The 21,878-nt window shown below is 42.7% G+C and overlaps 1 protein-coding gene across 1 annotated transcript in view; it reads left to right on the top strand.

Annotated features, from left to right (window-relative positions):
* The window catches only part of PRKN (parkin RBR E3 ubiquitin protein ligase), a 1,248,251-nt gene extending 1,245,818 nt beyond the window's left edge, over window positions 1-2,433 (top strand). Inside the window, exon 14 of the mRNA XM_065400948.1 lies at window positions 2,324-2,433. Coding sequence (XP_065257020.1) covers window positions 2,324-2,433 — 110 coding nt within the window. The remainder of the gene's footprint in view (window positions 1-2,323) is intronic.
* Window positions 2,434-21,878: the final 19,445 nt, after the last annotated feature.

The raw sequence follows: 21,878 nt of genomic DNA, 5'->3' as shown, positions 1-21,878 counted from the left end.
ATTTCTCTACACTAAATGAATGAGGAATATCCAAACCACCACCTACAAATTAGATGTTTCCCTACTGATCTCTGAATTAATAGTTATAGTGACAGAGAGGAACTGTCTGTTTATATGTCTATCATTTATGAGTACACTCAGACAATTAGTACACTTCTAAGTTCTAACAATATAGGTTTGCATTTTAAAGTTCTAGCCAATCTAACATTGACTGGCCCTAATTACCATTCACATACCTTTCTAACATGACTTTAAAGGTTGGCTTTGGGTCATTCAGCCTGCAAGCTGTTTAATACATGCCAGAAAGGGTTATACTTTGTATAAGATTCATTGCAAATATATAACAGTGGTAGCAATAATGATTTGCATGGTTATATTTTAATTAGACAAAGTCACAAAAGCATTTTGAGTCAAAGGGGTTCTGCTATGGAATGAGCTTCCAGAGGAGATTAGTCCAATGTGGAGCTAGATCATCTTCAAGGTGTGCTGTAAGACTCTCCTATTTAATAAAGCTTTCCCACCATAACTGGGATGATTTATAGCAATATATATATAACACTCATAGAGGATAGACACACACCAGAAGCAATGACTCCTATAGCTCAGAATGAGGAAGAGCAGAAGACTACCTGGAGTCTATTAAGAACCTCATTATCTAAAATACTGTATCTCAAAAGTGCTTAGATACTACAGTGATGGGCATGATAAGAAACCCTAAGATAAATAGAATACCATCAGACACTGAAAAAAAAAATCAAAATAGTGTATGTTCTTCTAGGCAAACTTGGGCCGTCGCTTGTTCAGGGAAAGCCCCTGGCAGGCCGGGCCGCTTTGTTTACCTGCCGCGTCCGCAGGTTCGGCCGATCGCGGCTCCCACTGGCTGTGGTTCGCCGCTCCCTGAACAAGCGGCGGCCCAAGTTTGAGAACCACTGTTCTAGGCACTGTCAACTCTCACTTGTCTACACTTTGAAATGTATTCTTTCTTTCCACAGCAGTGATTTCAGATTGTCAGTTTATTTAAACGAAACCATGAGTCTTTAGTCTACCCTTTTAATTTTATCCATCATCTCTGTTCAGTGTCTATCCCTCCCCATTGTACTTACACACACAACCTTACACAGCTGTGTGTTGAAATCAGGAAACCCCCACATGCGTAAAAGGATTTACAGACCTGGCAAGTGGAAACTTCACTGTTAAAGCTGGTCAGTAAAAGTTTGATGGAATAGTTTTCCATTCAAAAATGCAGTTTGGTTGAAATCAAAAACACTTTCTTTTCTGGGGGAAAAAAAATCCAAGCTACCACCTACAAATTAGATCCATTTTGACATTGTCAGAACAAACGTTTTTTATTTCCTTTTTGACTTTTCATTTCAGATTTTATTACTTGGTTGTGTATTATAAAATAAGAAAATAAAAAATGAATTGTTTTGATTTTATTTGAACAAAATGTTTTGATCAATCCAAAATGAATGTTTTTCTGGAATTTTCTTTTGTGGAGAATTTCACAATGTTTGGGTTTCATTTTGAATTGGCATGAAAACAAGATTTAGAATCTTGAAATCTTCCACGTAATAAAATGTTCATTCTTTGTACAGCTCTACTCGCAGGTGATTAGCCTGTAGAATTGTAGGTTTTCCTGAAAGAAACATGATTAAAGGCAGGGACATGGAGATTAAGTTACTCAAAGTACAGGGGAATGCAAAACACTTAACAAAAAACATAGGAAACATACCAACATGATTAAAAGAATCCTCCAGATATAAAGAATGCCATTCAGCTTTAACTGCTAGTGGCATTTTGAGATAAATATCAATCCATCACTAAAATCTGGATATCTGGATGTATTCTGTTTGCAATTTCACAGCTGTTAAATCCAAACTCCGGTTAAGAACTGAATTTTAATCCACTCTTATCAGCTCCTCATCTAGTTGTGAGCTATTTCGAAGGACCAGATTTCACTTAGTCCTTACATGATTAGTTGAAGAGGTTACAAGAATCCTTCTGTCCTCCTCAATACCTTGCACAGTCTCTTTAAGGGTCAGGCAGAGCTGCAGTCCTTACTCCTCCAACCTGTGGAGCATGACCAGCTTGCAGAGAGGAGCAAGCCACATCCAACAAAGGGGTATAGTGACAGGTATTGGAGCACTCCAGGAAGGGATTCAGCAGTTCTGCACCACCCCTTACTCCATAGATGAGCTTAATGGACATAATCTACTACTTAGAAATGTATTTCAAGGACCCTGGGTAAACAGGCTTATACACATTCTCCTTACATTGTTTGCTAAGCCCCAAAGACAGTTCTGTCTTCTTTGCTTTTTTGCAGGTGGATGCATGCACATGAAATGTCCTCAAGCTCAATGCAGATTTGAATGGTGCTGGAACTGTGGTTTGGAGTGGAACAGGACCTGCATGGGAGACCACTGGTTTGACTAATAGTTCAGTAGTGCTAAGAACAGCCAACCACTTGATTGTTGTCTGGGTCAAATCCTGAACTCATTGCTTAGGCATAACTCCCATTGGCTTCTGGATCAAGGAGTTCAGAATCAGGCCTACTGTTTGTTTGTTTATTTCCTTGTATATCAGAGCACACCAAAAATTAAGCTAAGATAATCTTAAGAGTTTTAAACCCACAAAGGCAGGAGAAATTCAGGCAGCCAGACTCACTAGTGCTGGCACAGGAGGGGTAAATTACATCTCCCTGCACCAGGGCACCCTACTGGTATATAAGGCAGGCAACGTCACCACCAGCAACTCTCCTTGGGTTTCTGTTCTTTCAGTTATGATCAGGGCTCCATAAATCCCACTGGCAAAAGCAGCAATGGGGGTATGCACTGAATCAGAGCTGCCCTTTCTCAGCACAATCCAATTTGGGGGAAATTCTGGCTCTTTACATCTCCCCTAGTGGAAGGGAGGCTGTGGCAATTTTCTGCCTTTGCAGTCTTCTTCCCTGACAGATTATCAGCTGGGGCCCTGACTCTGACCCAGAGTCTTAGTAGAAACAGCAGACTTAGACATCCTAGTTGTGCCTGTATATTTGAAACATATGTTATGAAAAATCACTCAATATATTCCGTACAGATTCATATCATATGCAGCTTTTACAGGATTAGTAAAAGATGCAGTTTCAGCCTTAACTCTGAATGTATTTGCTGTGGTGGCTGCAAGTCAGAGTAACGGTGTTATATGAGCGAGATTCCTGAGATTTTGTTTCTTTTGTTTTGCTTACCGCAATATTTTTGGCATGATATTGGGGCAGCTTCTTGGGGCTTATTATCACAATGGTGTTTCTGTGGAGATTTATTAGGATTTGAGTGTAATTATGAAAATGTGTTCACTGCATAAACAATCAAGGCACCTGCATTCATTTTGGTGAGCGCATGTTAATAGGCGTGCACCAGGTATTTGCCACACCTCAAAATCTGAACATCCTTCCTATCTCACCTGCTTTAAACTGTTTTGGTTTGTGTGTTTTTTTTAAACACCAAAAGGCCGGTCATAGGCTATGTAAAGTTTTGCACCGCTCAAATTACAAAAGAAGAATAAAGCAGTTGAAATGAGTGGACTTTTGTGCTCCTTATTGTACTTTCTGCACTTGAATAGAATATAAATGAGTAAAAAGATTTTAGACCTGATCCTTAGCTGGTGTAGATTGTTGATTTATACTAGTTGAGAATCTGGCGCTTTGATTAAGAACTTCTTTATTAGAAGAAAATTAATTCTAGGGCTAAGAACTTCATGATCCAAGTCTGAATCATGGGATTTTTTTGTTTGTTTGTTTGCTTGCTTTATGGCATCTGAAAATAAGTGTTACTGTTATCAATCCATGTAGATCCAGAGAGCATGGGTTTCCTACTTGATCATCACTTTGAGGAAACACATGAGAGCATTCAGTCATCTCTGGGGGTCATTACATAAAAAGTATATTGGGGATGATAAAACTGAGTAAATGTAGAGAATAGAAAGAGAGAAAAGGCACAGAGGAGCAGAAAGTGTGAGGAAAGGAAAGAAGAGAATGTTTAAGAAAAGAGAACAAAAGGTTAATTGTTTAAGATCCATTGTCCACCAGGGCTCTGGAGAACCAAAATGTACATGAAACTGGCTGCATTAAAGTTTGGATTGCAGTAGTGTAATGCAGCCTAGCACATTCAAAATGTATCGTCTTAATGGGGTATTTTATTATTCAGATCTCTAGTCCTTGATTTGATTTCATGCACTAGGGTATATTTTGTAATTAACATGGCCTGTTGTCAACTGGCTAGCGATAATCACACTGCATCCAGCAAAAGTCATTCTTATTTTTATGCAGCATGACTTGGGAAGTCATCACTACAGGGCTTAATTTGTGCCAGGGCTGAGCCCCAGCACCTCTAGGTTTGGCAGTTCATGGCCCCGGCACCCCTGGTGTCCGGCTTGAGGCGTCAGTTATGAAAGTAAAAAAAAAAGTTGCTTGAGCCCCAGCACCTCTTTCAGTACAAATTCAGCCCTGCTTCGCTATATTTCATATCAACACATATTTGGATCAAGCTGAGGCCCAACTCTCATTCCCACATTTACTTAACATATTTCTTACAGAGGAAAGACAATGTGGCTATAAAGTGAGTTTCACCGGGATAGCACTATCCCTCGAGGGTTAATGTCTCAGTTATAATGCATCGAAATATGTAATTTATGGCCCTGATCCAAATCCTATTGCAGTCAGTGCGCTTCAGAGCAGCCTCTATAGTTATTTTGGGGGTCCCAGTAGAGTAGGGTGACCAGACAGCAAGTGTGAAAAATCGGGACAGAGGATGTGGGGGTATAGAATCATAGAATGTCAGGGTTGGAAGGGACCTCAGGAGGTCATCTAGTCCAACCCCCTGCTCAAACCAGGACCAACCCCCAACTAAATCATCCCAGCCAGGGCTTTGTCAAGCCGGGCCTTAAAAACCTCCAAGGAAGGAGATTCCACCACCTCCCTAGGTAACGCATTCCAGTGCTTCACCACCCTCCTAGTGAACTAGTGTTTCCTAATATCCAACCTAGACCTCCCCCACTGCAACTTGAGACCATTGCTCCTTGTTCTGTCAGGTAATAGGAGCCTATCTAAGAAAAAGACCCAAAAATCGGGACTGTCCCTATAAAATTGGGACATCTGGTCACCCTACAGTAGAGGAAGTTTCTGAGTAATAAGATTATAAACAGACTTGTCAGAGGTTTGGGATTATGAACGTTTGTCCAAGATATAACCGGGGGAGAAAGGACGATTAAAGAAAGGGGTACAGGATTTGTGCTGCATCATTTGTTTTCAAGGCCCGACTCTGTAACTGTTCCCCACATGTAACTCTCATTGAAATCAATAAGCCTTATGCACATATCGCAACTGCAGAATTAGGCTCTAGGGACCAAATTCTGCTTGCCTTCCTCACTTGGAGGTTTTTAAGAACAGGTTAGACAAACACCTGTCAGAGATGGTCTAGGTGTCCTTAATCCTGGCTCAGTGCAGGGGACTGGACCTCTTGAGTTCCTTTCCAGCCCTACATTACTGTGATTCTAGTTTCTTGAGACTACTGTTTCCTTGGCCCTTGGTGGAGTCTGCAACTGAGATGTTTCTGAGGAGGGCTGATTCAGGCAGCGTTTCTGTCCTCATAAAAATAACAGGAGTACTTGTGGCACCTTAGAGACACGGCTGCTACTCTGAAACCTGTCATTATGCAAGGCACTGCATTTAGCCGTATGGAGTGGAAATCCATCAACTTCATGATAAATTTGTTAGTCTCTAAGGTGCCACAAGTACTCCTGTTATTTTTGCGGATACAGACTAACACGGCTGCTACTCTGAAATCTGTCCTCATAAGTGTCTCATCTCTCTTGGTCTCTGCCCTGGCATTTTCCATGTAGTCCTTTCAGGCAACATACGTGGTCTTATAGGTGCCGGCTTCCTCATTTCCTTGGGGGTACTCAACCCCCATCCTGCCCCAGGCCCTGCCCCCACTCCATCTATTCCCCCAAGGCCCCACCTCCACCCTGCCTCTTCCTGCTTCACCCCTGCCCCACCTCTTCCCACCCCATTACGCCCCTTCCCCCCAGCATTCCCCCTCCACCCCCCGCGCCTCCTGCATGCTGCTGAAAGCTGATCTACAGCAGGTGGGAGGCACTGGGAGGGAGTGGAGGAGCTGATTGGGGCCCGCCACAGGTGGGAGGCATTGGGACGGAGGGGGAGGAGCTGACTGGGGCCAGCCGGTGAGCGGGAGGCACTGGAGGGGGAGAAAGAAGAGATGGTCTGCGGGGCTGCCAGTGGATGCTGAGCACCCACTATTTTTTTCCATGGGTGCTCCAGCCCTGGAGTTGGTGCTTACGCATGGTCTTGTATTAGCAGCAGGCTCAGGATTTTGCCAAGGATAAGAGCTCTGGCTGGGCACACTCTTCCCCTTTGAAACTCCCTCTCTGACTCTCCGAAACTTCAGTGCTGCTTTTCCACAGCCTTTTATTCCCCATACTCTGGCGGGGGAGTACCTGTTTTCTGATTTATTCAAAAGGTCTCTGGTGACCTTTCTGGCCTCTATTTTGTACTTTGCAAAGAAATTCCTTTTTTGTTGCTCTGGCACTTGGGATTAAAGCCATTACTTCAATCAGATGGCTTTCAGGCCATTTTCCCTTCTGGAGTCCCTGTTGCAAGTGGGACAGGATTTCTATGAGCCTCCTTGACTCTATGGTGCCTTCACTCTACACTGGTTATATGAACCATCTTGATTGTCAGGACTGAAATACCAAACACCAGGTAGATTACCCAGAAAATCGCATCTTTAAATATACAGACTTTTGCTAAAACAGACTATTCTATACCGCATTGTTTCCTGAAGTGTGGGCTGTACTCCCAGTAAGGGGGAGGGGAGTCTGGACAGATCTCCTAGTTGTTCTCAAGAGCGTCAGCTTTTATTTTATTTTTTAAAAGTAAGTTTCTATCTGTTATGGTTGCAAAGAAAATCTTCAAAACAAGAAGTTCAACTGATGCAGAGAAGCTGCCTGAATTTGCAGAGAGCCTGAAAAAATTACTCCGAGGTGAGAACTTCTCCATTCATTTCAGTGGATGCTAACTCAGATTCTAGGAGGGATACTTTAAAGGTGAGCACTGTTAACTATTTCATTGCTAATTAAAGCATGAGAGGAAGTATCATATTGTAGATCAACCTTAACATTTTCCACAATGGGGAAAGATGCTAAGAATTATCTGAGGTAGGTGGGGAAGCAGACGTGATTTCATTTCCCTGAAAGGGGGATTCAGCTTTCAAAAGTTTGGGAACCCTGTTGTAAAGGGATACTGTTAATCCTTGTTTTCCTGACCTGCTGTGAGACCCTCCACTCCCTGCACCTCACTTTTCCCATCTGTCAAAGGGGAATAATTATATTACCCGCCCTTTGTAAAGTGCTTTTAAAATCCATAACAAAAATCAATATATATAAATGCCAAATATTGTTTTTTTAATTCATTTTCAATATTATTCTAACTCACTAACCTTCTCACCCTTCCAATATTTTCAAATATTTGGAAATCAAATTAAGTGTTTGGGCAAAATTATTTATATGTTATGTGCATTTTTTTAAAAAACATTAAAAGTACAATTCATTACAAATATTATTTTCAGTTAACAGATGTTCAATTTGGATTAAAACTGCAATCACTCATCTTATTTTTAGACTAAGTACTCTTCAAACCTGACACTGCTATTCTGAAGCTTGAACATCATTGAAAGGAAGTAGAGTGGAGAATTGCGTCTGTCAGATTTTTTTTTTTTTTTTGGACTTGCTCATAATAACAAAGTGATTTTTAACAACTATCCAGCTATCTCAGACTTTGTAACCCATACATTACTTTAAGATGTACTGTGGGAAATGATAATTATATAATCCTATATGAACATATAGTACACCTCTACCCCGATATAACGCTGTCCTCGGGAGCCAAAAAATCATACTGCGTTATAGGTGAAACCGCGTTATATTGAACTTGCTTTGATCCGCCAGAGTGCGCAGCCCCGCCCCCCTGGAGTACTGCTTTATCGTGTTATATCCGAATTCATGTTATATTGGGTTGCGTTATATCGGGGTAGAGGTGTATATACCCTACAACTCCACTGAACTGATGGTATAAGCACACTGGGCCTGATCCTGATCTCACTGATGTTGGTATAACTAGATGGGCTTCAGTGGCATTACTCTGGATTTATACCCATGTAAATATTAGAATCAGGCCTAGTATATTACTCCCTTTCCCCCAGAAATTACCATAACAATGAATGGAGAAACTATCCTTTCGATGCCTGTTGGTAATGGCAAAAAGCCTGATTCAAATAAAGAGAAGCCAATAAGAGTCTTTCCGTTGTTTAAAGGGGTTTTGGATCAGGCTAATAGAGCTCCTCAATTCTAAAATGTTTCAGATCCAGCCAAGGGATCCAATCCAAAGCCCACTGAAGTCAATGAAAAGACTCAGTGGCTTCCACGCTGTCAGGACAGAATTTAGGACACCGGCAGGATAGTCTTGGCAATCATGCACTGCTACTTCCTATGCACATTTTGTCTCCAGAGCTATCTGTTCTATGCTCTTCACAAGCACTAAGACTTGCTCTTGTAGTGCAGTCTGGATGCAATTTAGTTTGTGTTAAATGGATTATGTACAGGATGGATAATGAAATATTCAATAATTATCCCTATAATCATTCAACCCTACAACAACAAAGAAAATCTCTAATACTTAATTCCAGTTAATTAGCAATGAAATCTGAACACTTGGTAGATTAAGAATCCAAAAGCTAGTCTCCTTAAGGACAGAGAATATCTCATACCTTAGCATAGATAATATTTGGGTGCCATGATTTTGACTAAAATTGTTTTTATAAGTAAGGCTGCCTGTGTCACAAACTGCAAAACAGATCATTCCATTTTGAACTAGCTGTAAATCTAATCCAGTATATTGTACTTTAGAACAATAATACAGTCATACTGGAAATACTTATTTAATGAAGCCAAGGGAATACATTGGAAGTATTCACTTCCACCTGTTAGAAAAGAAAAATCACAATTTCTCCAGACAGAAGACTTAAGACTCCTTGCGTATGTGCATTTTGGCCCCTTGCAAAGCCATATGATAGCAATACATTGTGCTTACCGTCTTTTATTCAAGGATCTCTAAGCATTTTACTAAATTGGGTAAAGTATTCTCATTTTGCATATGGGAGACTGAGGCACTGAGAGATTAACGGCCCTCTGTGCATGGAGTTACCGTTGACATCATTGAGTGTTCCACTCACGGCCGGCTCTGGCTTTTTGGCTGCCCCAAGCAAAAAAAAAAAAACGGGGCGGCCAGGACGGCAAAGCAAAAAAAAAAACCTGCGGCACGGCCGGAGCGCGGGTGCAGGGGGACCGGCTGGGGGGGGGGGGGAGGGGAGGGGGCGAGAAGGGGGCAGGCAGGGCTACAGCAGGGGCGCTGCCACACGGCCCCTCCCGCTGCGCCGCCTCCTGCCATGAGGGCTCCGCTCCAGTCGACGGGGAGGGAAGGAAGAGGACTGCCCTGCAGGGCGCTCTGGTTCTCCGTGCCGCCGCCCCCTACAGGGCGGCCGGAGCAGAACAAGAACAACAACAACAACAAAAAGCGGCCGTGCCGCCCTAGGATTGGGCAGAATGCCGCCTCCAACAATCTGCCGCCCCAAGCACCAGCTTGCTCAGCTGGTGCCTGGAGCCGGCCCTGGTTCCACTTGTAGGAGGTTTGCAGGTTCAAGTCATTTGTGCCTTACCTAGGGGTACACAGCGACTTAAAGTCAAAGCCAGGAAGAGAACCAATGTCTCCTTATGCCTCGTTTGCTGCTCAGACCACTAAACACACTGTGTTAACATCTAGGACACAAATATTATACAGATTCTATTGTACTGAGTACCATGTATGTTTTGTTTTTATTTATTTTTCAATCTGTAAGCCAATATGTTATATCTCTGTGTACCAAATTTAGGAGAATGTACCTCCCTTTCCTTCACATGTGTTTGTCCATCACCTCCTGCTCTGCCTTTCTGTATCTATGTATGCAAGTGTGCTTTTACTAGTCTTGTCAGCTACTTTCAAAATGCACATCGTCCTGCTTCGCTAGATGATCTACAGTACCCCAGCACACATGGGGCTGGGGAAGATGGATAATACAATTATTTTCTAGTTTTCAAATAAAATTTACAACCTAGATTTCAAATTGACTAAATTATTTTTGGTGCCTTTGTTTGTGGGTACCCAACTTTAGACAACTTAAAATGGCCTCAATTTCAGACACTGGACATTTAGCTCTTGGGAAAATCAAGTCTCTTAAAAGCCTCTCCACTTAGGCATACAAAGTTGAAGAAATCAAAATAATTGTGTTCCCTTTTAAAAATCTAGGTTTCCGTGTCTGATCAATAGTGATTTTTTTTTATTCCTCTCTGCTGTGAAAGGGAGGAGTACCGAGTTGTGAGTACAGTTTAAGTTCTTAGGTGGGAGATATGGTAAGAGCATCCATTTTTCCATGTCTCCCTTCTAAATCTGTGCAGTATGTAGAGTTTAGTGGAGTGGCACCCATTTACACCAGGTCTGAATTTGTCCATTTGATTCAACGGATATGAGGGATCATATTGAAATAGTCCTGAAACCCCTAGACTGTGGAATTGCTGTAGAATTGAGTTAGCATTCCCTACCTTGGATATTTGATGGTACTGTTTTATCTTCCATGTTATTGAGAGATAATGCTACTGAGATCTGTTACAAGTTATTATCTCTTCCAGTTGGTATTGTTTCCTATGGCAACATCATCTTGTTGTTATGAGTTGGTGTAAAGCAGCATGTAAAAAAAAACACTCACCACACTCTGGGCTGCCAGCTTGAAAGGTAACTTGTGTCTACACTTCAATATTTTATAAAACACTCAAACTAATATGCATTTTGATAGCCATGAAATGATCATATGTTACCACTTATATATTCTCAGGCACATTTCTTCTGGCTGCTTAAGCCCATTCTTTGTATTTCTCATCACAATTTGCCTTTTTTCTCCCCGTCTGCTTTCATTTAATGTTTCCGAAGGGGTTTGGTAAGGTTTTTTTTTGTTTGTTTGTTTTTTTTAAATTCTTCCTGTCACTTTTCTGTATTGTAGAACTCTTAATTCCTCTCCACCCCCATGTGGGCTTTATGATGCTCAGTGAGCCTTGAAGATCCTGCTGTAATATCACCCACTACAATAGACAGAAAGAGATGATTCCTCAAAACAAAAATCAGTTTCAACGCAAATCTAGTTAGTCTTGCCAGAATCATATTCCTTCAGAAACACGGGCTTCTGCCACGTGAGCTAAAGGACTTCTCTTTAAGGGCCAGTTTGTGAAGACCCTTATTCAGGTGCACTGAGCCTGGGGGAAGTGTGTGGAGCCCCTTACCCTTTGCATAAGGAGCATTCCCTCAGCACAGCCTTGGGAGCAGAGGGCCCCCCAAGCGTGAAGGGAGGCAATAATGCCATGCCACTCACCAATCCTCCGACAGCCCATAAAGTGGGCTGGTCCCATCAGAAAGATCATATTAAAGGCTGAAGCATCTTGTATGGTCCCCTTTCACACTGGGCTACTTATGAATAGATTGTCTTTCTTTCAGGAATAATTCCTCTGTCACAGGGTGAATTGGTCCTTTAAGAGGGAACTGCTCCAGACCACCTTTGCCTCATTAACAGCCTGAGTGAGGGCAGCTGGCTTCTCTGAAGAACCTGAGAGGAACAAGAAATGGGAGGGGGAAGTTGCAGCTGGGTTGAGGAAGCAGTTGTAGGTGAGTGCTGCAGGGAATAAGGGGACTGTTTGGATTATAATGCAATTCAAGGAAGGAGGGCTGGGGACTCCTAGTCCAAGGAAAGAGAGAGACTGAACTGAACCCAGCTCTGGGAAGGAGAACTTGGGGCTCCTGATTTAAGGAGACAGAACTGTTTGAATCACTGAACCAGTGACCAGCAGGGTGAAGTACATATGGACTAAACAAATGGAATCCCTCTCCAGAAGGGGAATGTTTTAAAATGATATATACTGGGTGATGAGTTTTTGAGGAGCCTTGTCAGAGAGGGAAACTGAGGTAGGTTGCTGCAGAGCCACCCCAGGCCATGAGGGGGTGCCTGGGAAGTGGCCACCCATTAATGCCCTCAGTGGGCTGCCCAGGAGATGGAGCAATTTCACAGCTGCCTTACTTGGGCCGGTAGCTAAATATCATAATTTGGCCCTTTCCTTTTGGTAGTAGTAAGTCTTTTCCCCTCTATTTTGTGGGCCAGCATCTAGAGAGTAAAATCACATATTCAAAGTCAGTGCTTTTTGGCATAATCTGTATTATGTACAAAGTCAGTTCATTACAGCACTGTCTGTGAGGAAGTGAAGAAACAAGTGAAAGACAGGATGAATAAAGGGTGACTCCATGGCCCCTCTGTATTCGTCTCCTATCCTGGGAGCATAAAGCTCTCTTCTCAGTTTAATGACTCCTGCTCTTAATTTTTCATTAGAGTCCAAGCTGTGGGGAAGGAGGAAGAGGAAAAATCACAAGAGGACAGAAAGAAGAAGATAGGAAAGATCTAGGGAAATAAAAGGCTAAGAAAAAACAACTCGCAGTTGATAGAGAATCTCCAGAGAAGTTTCTCAGAGATCATCAAAGCAAATGAAAGCACAATCCTGCAGGCCCTCAGCTTCCAGAGAGGAAATGGCTTTGCAAATCAGACCCCTCACCTCTTTTCTTTAGCAGCATGGTTTTGACCTGATCTGGCTGGTCTTGTTTTTAGGTAAGTGCTAGACTGGTGTTGCAGCTTCTTCACAGCCTACCATGCAACCAGATCTCTCATTGCCTTTTTTCTGCTATTTTTTCCTGCCACCTTCCCTCCCTGCTCCTGACCATAGCTGAATGTGAATACCCTCTAGGATTGTGGGGTCCGTTGTTTCCTACTCCTTTCCCTTTACACTGTATGAGGCATGGATTTCCTTCCATCACTCTTTCTGGGGTCATGTTATTTTATTATTTTATTAGCAATTCTTCTCTTTTAATTTGTCTTTTATTTTTGTATTACATTCATGTCTTTTTAAAAAATAATGAAGAAATGATTCTTCACCAGAAAATAAAATATGCAGTGGACATCACCTACCTTATGCTTAGGCTTTTGTCATCAGAGAGCCAGAGCAATTCACAGACATTTAATGAAACTACCCTCATGACACCCCTTGGAAGTAACAAAGTACTGCTAGTCTCTCAGTGTCTCAGCTCCCCATCTGTAAAATGAGAATAACAAGGGTGGGATTTTCAAAGGCATTCAGCTTTGTAACCTAACTTGGCTACTATTGAAGTCGATGGGAATTTTACCATTGACTTCAGTGGGAGCAAAGTGGGGCCAATTTTGAGCATTTTGAAAATCCCACCTAGCTCTACACAGGAAGTCTCTGGCAGAGCAGGAACTCCCAGTTTCCTGCATCTCAGTTTGATGCTTTGCCCACAAGACCATCTTCTCCCTCTCTCATTTTCATATACATTATGACATACCATTGACTAACATGAGTGCACCATTGAAAGACTTCCTAATTTACATACAACTGACATTGTGTACCCTTTTATTCCTGTTCTCGCTTGGTACCTGTTTATATTATCTCCATGGTTAAAAGCTGTGCCGCATATTCTGAAGTTCTTATCCCCTTTAGCTTAAGTTATGAGTGAGGAATTCAGGATATTTCTGTATATTTTTAAAATGTAAAACAGCAGTACACAAAAAGCAATAGAATTCAGACACCTTTTATACGGTGTCCAAAAGAGGTTATTATATAGAACAGAAACAAAAGTCTCAGTAATAGGTTGCTTTTGTCTAAAACCCCAGACTAATTTAAACCAGGAAGAATTCTGAACTATTTTCTTCCCAAGGGAAGGAGATCATGAACTGGTAAATGAATCTGGAAAATCAACTCATGAACTTTGGATATAATTTTAAGTGTTGAAAAGACATCCCAGTCACCCACATCAAAATTTTTGCTGCGTTCACTGTCACAATATGTAATAGACTTCATTTGCTGCCCAAAGGCAAAAAAGACTGTGGTACATAAATTAAAATTAGTTAATTGATCAGGGATGAAACTATTTTGATTGGAGTTGGCAAATTCTAGCAATGACCTTACTAAATCTAAATCTTAATCTTTGCCAAAATGTTAGTGTCAGGATTCATTTAGCAATGATAAGGGCATGCATAAGCTGCAATCACTGGGGTCTTTATAATATTTCAAAAGTACAGAGATCAAAGCTGTTTTTAATTATTCAGGTCAGGGAATTTTATGGAAAGCAAATACAGCTTTCAAAATAGGATCAGCAATAAGCCCTTTTATGGAAAGACATCTTCCACTGTAGTAGCAGTGTCTAAATATTATGTACCCCAGAGAAAAGAGATGACATTTACAATGCATATGGATCAAAACAAGAGGTGGTGGTTCATTTTGGTTCTTCTTTGTGTGAACTCTGTGGTAGCTTTCTTTAAATAAAAATATAAAGGCAGCTCTACACTAGAAAAGGTTTGTCATTATAGCTATTCTGACAAACGTTCCTACTGTAGACGCAGTTAATACCAGCAAATAAATGTTTTTGCTGGTATCACTGATACCCATTGGTAGAGCTTGCTAGCCTGTTTCTGCAGCCCAGGAAAGCCTCGTTGCTATGCCCAAGTCTCTTTTGGGGCATAGTTCTATTCTTCAACATAACACTTGTGAAAAATATCAAACAAAAAGCAGTTCCTCTGCCCACCATAAGCCACAGCTCCTGGAGTCTTTTCCTCTTGTCTCTTGGTGCTGAAAGAGGATACCCCTTTGCCTTCAATCCCTTGACTTCAGGGCCTACTGCAGGACTAAAGATAGCAGTGTGAATGTTGTGGGTCAAGTGGCAGCTTGGTCTCTCAGGGCCACCCACCGCCTGGGTCAGAACTTAGGTGGCTAGAGAAGGGAAGTGGGGTGAAGGGGGCAGGGCAGGGGAGGATTAGATAAGAGGTCAGGTGTGGAATGAAGCTGAGGCAGAGAGACTGGGTGGTGGGGAGAGGGTTGGAATTTACTTCCCGTCAGCACAGGGCAGAGAAAACCAGAACTTTCTCCAGTTTTGACTGGAATGTCCAGAGCTCCCAGCTTTGGCTGTTTCTGCTCTTAGTAGATGGAGTCTCTGGCTGGCTGCTCTCTGCAGTTCTTCCCCAGGGCTGTATGGTGGAGGGCAGGGGAAGAGAGGTCTAGTGCTCCCAGATTTGTGGTGGGGTCTCCCCTACACAGTTTTGGGTCCAGGGAAGGGGTAGTCCTGGCTGGGCCCCATTTTGTCCCCTCTCACTGAGTCCCAGCTTTGGCTGCTTCTGGCCCTACCGGATAATATAATTTACCTACCTGTACAAGAGTTTGCCGGGGCTCGACCCTCTCCGGGGCGGCGGGGAGCCACACTGGCTCACTACCCATTGGTGCTTGGGTACTTTGTCCGGCTGCAGGGTCTCCCTCGGCAGCCCTTGCGGTCCTGGAAGACACAGTAAGCCCGACCCAGGCCCAGGGCGGGGCAAAAAACGCTGAATCAGGAGCTCAGGCCCTCAGTCAGGGTTGAGCAACAATAGCGGCAAGTATTAAGCCCAGGCCCTAGGTCAGGGCGGGGCAACAAACGCTGAGTCAGGAGCTCAGACCCTCAGTCAGGGCTGAGCAATGCAATAGTAGGCCCAAGCCTCAAAAGGTCTGGGAAAGGGGGAGACTGCCACCCACGGGTTGGGTGGCAGGGGGGACGCAGGCCCTCCCACTCCACTGCGTCCCAGCCCGGGGCCCTAGCAGTGGCAGAAGTTCCGCTGCTTAGTCAGTGGGGAACCTGGCCGCAACACACTGACATAGGCTCTGGCAGTGCTGCAGCCAGACTGGGCTCGGCTGCCCCCGGGCTACTTCCACACGCCCCCTCGGGGCTTACCTGGGGGCTGGTGTCAGCCTCGGGGAGATCTTGGACCATGGGTTCGTCCGGCCAGGGATCGTTCGGCAAGTCCGGCAGCTCCTCCGGATAGTCGGCGCAGGGCAGGTCCAGCGGCTCCTCCGGGTAGCGGGCGCAGGGCAGGCCCACCGGCTCCTCCGGGTAGCGGGCGCAGGGCAGGCCCGGCGGCTCCTGGCGGCCGCCCCGGGCCGTGGAGGGTTCACAGCCCCGATCTAGGCTGGAGACATCTGGTCTCTCCAGCGGCTGGGGCCTGACTGAGTTCTGAGGGCGAGCCTTTGTACTTCCGGGTCGCCGCCTGACCCCCTGAGGGGCGGGCTCAGAGCTCCCTAGCTCCGCCCACTCCGGCCTCCGGATGGGCTCTTCCCCCTCCGGGGCGGCGGGGAGCCACACCGCCTCACTACACTACCTTTCTAAAGTGCATTGAGATCACTGAGGGAACATAAATGCAAAGAGTTGTTGTTTCATACAGAATCTGCCAGAAGGTTCCACTTGTCTTTGTCACACTAAAATAATAATCACCGCTGAATCTCACATCCAGAGCTCAAGCTGAATTCTGTTTTGGCTGAGTTTATGCATGAGTTGTCCCCTCCCTGCCAGTGCCTTTTGGCAGGTTGTGAAATGTTTACTTGACCTCTATCTTTATTAAGAAGACTTAAGTTTGAACTCTCAGAAGGTGTTGGAACAAGAAAGTTGCCTGGGCTACTGATCTGCGTTCACTTTTGCTAGGTATTCCAGAAAACTTGGTAAGAGTCACTCCTGCAAATAGGGGCCAGCAATGTTGTGGCCACGCAGTGACTCACTGAAGTGGTATAAGTATCTACATGGCGAACAAATATTTAATAATGAGTTTTCAATTTAGCAGAGAAAGGTCTAACACAATCCATTGGCTGGAAGTTGAAGCTAGACAAGTCAGGGTGGAAATAAGGAGTAGGTTTTTAACAGTGAGAGAAATTAACCACTGGAACAATTTACCAAGGATCATGGTGGATTCTCTATCACTGACCATTTTTAAATCAAGTTTGGATGTGTTTTAAAAAGATAGGTTCTAGGAATTATTTTGAGAAAGTTCTATAGCCTGTGTTATACAGAAGGCCAGACAAGATGATCACAATGGTCCCTTCTGGCCTTGGAATCTATTATATTATTCTGGTAGAAGCGAGTTTCATACTCATTAAGAGTAACTTGCTGCAGATGTCCTCCCGCAACCTTCCAGCCATAACAGAGAAAAACTGTCATGAAGGTGGGACAGGAGGGAAGCCTAGAGAAACTCTCAATACAGTGACAGGCAAAGAGCAGAATTTGCTATGGGCAGTGGTCTATGGATATAAATGATGTGTTCAGCACATAGGTGTTAAAGAAAAAACAGATGAGTGCATTAAAATCTGCACTAAGGATCAGCTCCACTAGGCAAGAAGGGTGAGGGTCCTTGGGCAAAATGATATGGAAACATAGCGTGAAGCAAAAGAGATGCAGTTGGGCAGGCTGATCAGCCTCCTATTTTATTTTTTAAATAATGAATAAAATGGAGCATGAAGCTGTTAACAATTCAGTTTTTATTTCTCATATAAAATGACAATGAGGGAGCCAAATCTGCACCAATATCCATGGAAGGATATTGTGAAAATAAAGTGAAAATAAACATCCAGAGCCCAGTTCTGTCCAGAGATTTGCAGGTATAACAACCTTTGACTTCACAGACCTGAGGGCAGAATTACTTTATTTATGTTCAAATTCATTTAAATTACTACAGTACTTTATTTAAATTCATGTGCAATGAAATCTGCACTAATGGTCCTCTCCATTAGGCAATCCCCTCAGAGGTTCTCAAACTTCATTGCACCACGACCCCCTTCTGACAACAAAAATTACTACATGACCCCAGTGTGGGGACCGAAGTCTGAGCCTACACAAGCCCTGCTACCCCGGGCTGCGGGGTAGGGTGACCAGACAGCAAATGTGAAAAATCGGGACAGGGAGTGGGGGGTAATAGGAACCTATATAAGAAAAAGACCCAAAAATCGGGACTGTTCCTATAAAATTGGGACATCTGGTCACCCTACTGGGGGGCCAAAGCCAGAGCTTCAGCCCCGGGCACTGGGGCTCGGGCGTTGGCTTCAGTCCGGGCTCCAGCAAGTCTAAGGCCAGCCCTGGCAACCCCATTAAAATGGGGTCGTGACTGACTTAGACCCACAGTTTGAGAACCACTTGCACCTACCTTAAGCAACCATTTCAGGATATTGTGCTTGTTGAAATAACCTTATGAGAGTCAGACTAGGACATTGGCCTTCTGCACTTTGCACAGCTCAGGAGTGGGGCCACAAAGGTGGCTTTCAGTCACTTTTACAGCCCTTTGATCCTGGGGCTGCCACATGCCAGGCTAGTCCCAAGTGGTCAGCTGGTGACCCCACGTGAGATGAGAATGGCTGTTTGTAAGTAAGTTCCAAAATTTGCAGTAGCACTAACTGCACAGTCAAGTTGACTGATATAGTTTCTCACAGTTAAGCTTTTTAAAAAGTATTATTTTATTCCTTTTTAACGCATTTGTGTACTATGTGATTGGCATGATATAAAAACCTAGAGAGAGACAGACGTCTAAGGTAAAACTTTGAAAAGGGCCTAAGGGACTTAGAAGCCTAGCTCCAATTTTCTAAAGTGATTAGGCTTCAGTATAAATGAAAGTCAATGGGACTTAGGTTCCTAAGCCCCTTTTGAAAATGGGTAAAATCATTTTGGCTCTTTTGAAAAATTTACCCATAATTCCTTTTGAAAGGAATGGTTTAAATTACCCCTTATGGAAAAGTCCTATAGACTGTAATAGGGATTAAACTGAGTGGGTTTAGAAATTTAATAGGTTGCTGTAGAAATTATTCTAAAAATCCTATACAATTTAAAAGATTATGATTTTATTTACATATACAATTCTATAGCAGGGATATAATTCTCAATTTTATTCTATAGGAGGGTTCACAAAATCTACAGAAAAGTAATGTTTTCCTATAGGACTTTTTCATAAGACATAATAATAGTAAAGCACTGCAAGTTGGCAGACAACAAGAGAATACTTAACACTCATTTCAAACGCACACATAACATTTTAGCAAATTGTTTAGTGAAATAGCCAGCAGCAAATGTCAGCATTATCAGGTAAGTATCCTTCGGGCGTCCTCTTTGCAGCGAGGAAAGGCTTGTCAGATATCAGAGTAGCAGCCGTGTTAGTCTGTATCCGCAAAAAGAACAGGAGTACTTGTTTCAGAGTAGCAGCCGTGTTAGTCTGTATCCTCAAAAATAACAGGAGTACTTGTGGCACCTTAGAGACTAACAAATTTATTAGAGCATAAGCTTTCGTGGGCTACAACCCACTTCTTCGGATGCATATAGAGTGAAACATATATATTAACAAATTTATTAGAGCATCCGAAGAAGTGGGTTGTAGCCCACGAAAGCTTATGCTCTAATAAATTTGTTAGTCTCTAAGGTGCCACAAGTACTCCTATTCTTTTTGTCAGATATCATCCACCAAGATCTGATTTAATGTTTCTAGAGAACTCAGGACTTTCATACTCCCAGAGCAAACATAAAATAACACCTTTTCATTTAAGCACAGATCCTTTGCAACTCATTCACTTCCTTATCGCCTGGGGGGAAAAGCAAATGGAATAATGATAATTAATAAAACAAATCAAATCTAAACAAAAACTTATATAATATTTTATCCAGGCGATGACTTAGTTACAAACATTTGTAGTTCATTATAATGAATTTTTACTACCCTGATTCTGCATTGCAATCTGTGTGAGCAGAGTGCTGCTGCACCCACATGGATCTGCATTGAATTCACAGTGCAGGATCAGGGTCTTAGCCATGATTCTTTTATAAAATATTATGGGTCGACAGGCATCTTTAATGATAACCAGAGAAGAGTGGGCTAAATGTCTGATCATGGAATTAGGAACCAGGAACCCTTAAATTCTAAATCCAGCCCCAAGACTGACTTCCTATGTGGTCTTGAACAAGTCTTAACAAGAGTCTGCCCATGCAGAGCTTATTGCAGGATTGGTGTACATTTCTGTCAAACATCAGCTTTTTGCCACAAACTGGGGAGCCCGAACTCTCAAATATTTTATAATGGTTGTTTTTATAATGGCAAAAGTGTGGGGATTTAAAAAAAAAAAAAAACCTCCCCTTCTTTACTAAAAAATGACTGAACCATTTTTGCTCAAACTTTCCCAAAACATTGTCTCTTGGATGGAGAGCAGAGGAAGAAAATTTCAGCTTGAAGGGTGGAAGTTTTGTAGAATTATAAACCATTGAAATAGTTGAGTTATAATGGAAGCACTTAGGCAGCTTTAACTTTCGCAATCACTATTTACTCCAGCTATAATAAGTGTCGGAGAATAACAGAGTTTTTACTTTTTGTTTGGGTACAGCAAGTTAGATACTTTATTTATTTTTTTTATTAATTGCATAGAGGGAGAGAGCTAAACAGGTTTTTTAACAGGTAAACAATTACAGCAAGCATTTATACTTTTTGTTACAGATAATAATGAGCAACAGCTGCATTTTGTTTATACATAGGTCATTTTGATATTTTGTTTTGCTTACTAATGTAGACTCTTAGTCTACATTCCATATTATTTACACATTATTTACACAAGGTCGCAACAACTTTTTATACAGTTTTTTTTTACTTGCCTTATACATTTTTTGCTTTTACAAATTTTGCGTTATTAGGGTTACAGTTAGCCTGACTTTTGCTAACGAACTGTCATACATTGCATTTTTTTTTGTTAGGTTTTTTTTGCTTTTACATAAGATAACTTTCACTAATTAACAAGCATAGCTACCCTATCTAAATGACAGTCTATTGACCCTGTAGGTACAAAAAGCAGCATTATCCGGTTATATATTGTAGTACACAGGAAATAATTAACTAGGGTGATAAGACAGGCTCATCCTCTCTGCCCTGCCACTGGTTCAGGTTACCTCTGCACACTTCAGTCTCTGCCAGCAGGGAATGTTTTAAATTGTGACTGAGATGGGCAGCATTTTAGGATTATGTGAGCAGAAAAAGAACACAAGCTAACGGGAAGCCAATATTTGTCAAACAAATTTTGGATTTCGTTGTGTATCTCCTTTAGTAGTTGACTATGCATTTTCCTCTTCTTTGAGTTTGGTCAATGTCAAATTCACTCAATGACAGGGTTTTTGTAATGAGAAATTGACTCAGCATTGCCAGTAAATGTTACGTTCCTTGCATACCCTTTAGTTTGGGTTTGGCAGGTTGCATTGGCCAACCAGAACAGTGGGGATTCTGGAGCCCAGTGTGATCACACAGACTCTGGCAAATCACCTGGGACCTGATTCTGCCTCCCTCATTTGCAGAGAGTGGCACCATTCTCCACAAGTACCCCCAACGATGGCAGTTTGACTAACTGCAGAGTAAGATGCTACTCAACAGGAGTGTAGGCAGCAGAGTCAGGCCCTGGGCTATCTGTGTTATTAGGGTTAGATTGTGTCATTTAAGGCAGAGGTCCATATGTGGCTGATACCGAGCAGCCACCACATCAGGATGAGTGCTAGGGTGGTTGTACATCAAGTATGCGCAGTGTCTCCTGGTGTTCTGTGTGTGCAGACATGTGTACCCCCGCAATCTGCTCCCTTGGGTGTGCCAGCTCCATGCTGGGTGTTGGTGCTGAGAGTGAAAAAGTTCAGAAAATGGCAACTAAAATGATTAGAGGTTTGGAATGGGTCCCATATGAGGAGAGATTAAAGAGACTAGGACTTGTCAGCTTGGAAAAGAGGAGACTAAGGGGGGAGATGATAGAGGTCTATAAAATCATGAGTGGTGTGGAGAAAGTAAATAAGGAAAAGTTATTTACTTGTTCCCATAATATAAGAACTAGGGGTCACCAAA

This window comes from Emys orbicularis, chromosome 3, assembly GCF_028017835.1.
Source record: "Emys orbicularis isolate rEmyOrb1 chromosome 3, rEmyOrb1.hap1, whole genome shotgun sequence".
Lineage (NCBI taxonomy): Eukaryota > Metazoa > Chordata > Testudines > Emydidae > Emys > Emys orbicularis.
This window is presented reverse-complemented; position numbering and strand designations above follow the sequence as displayed.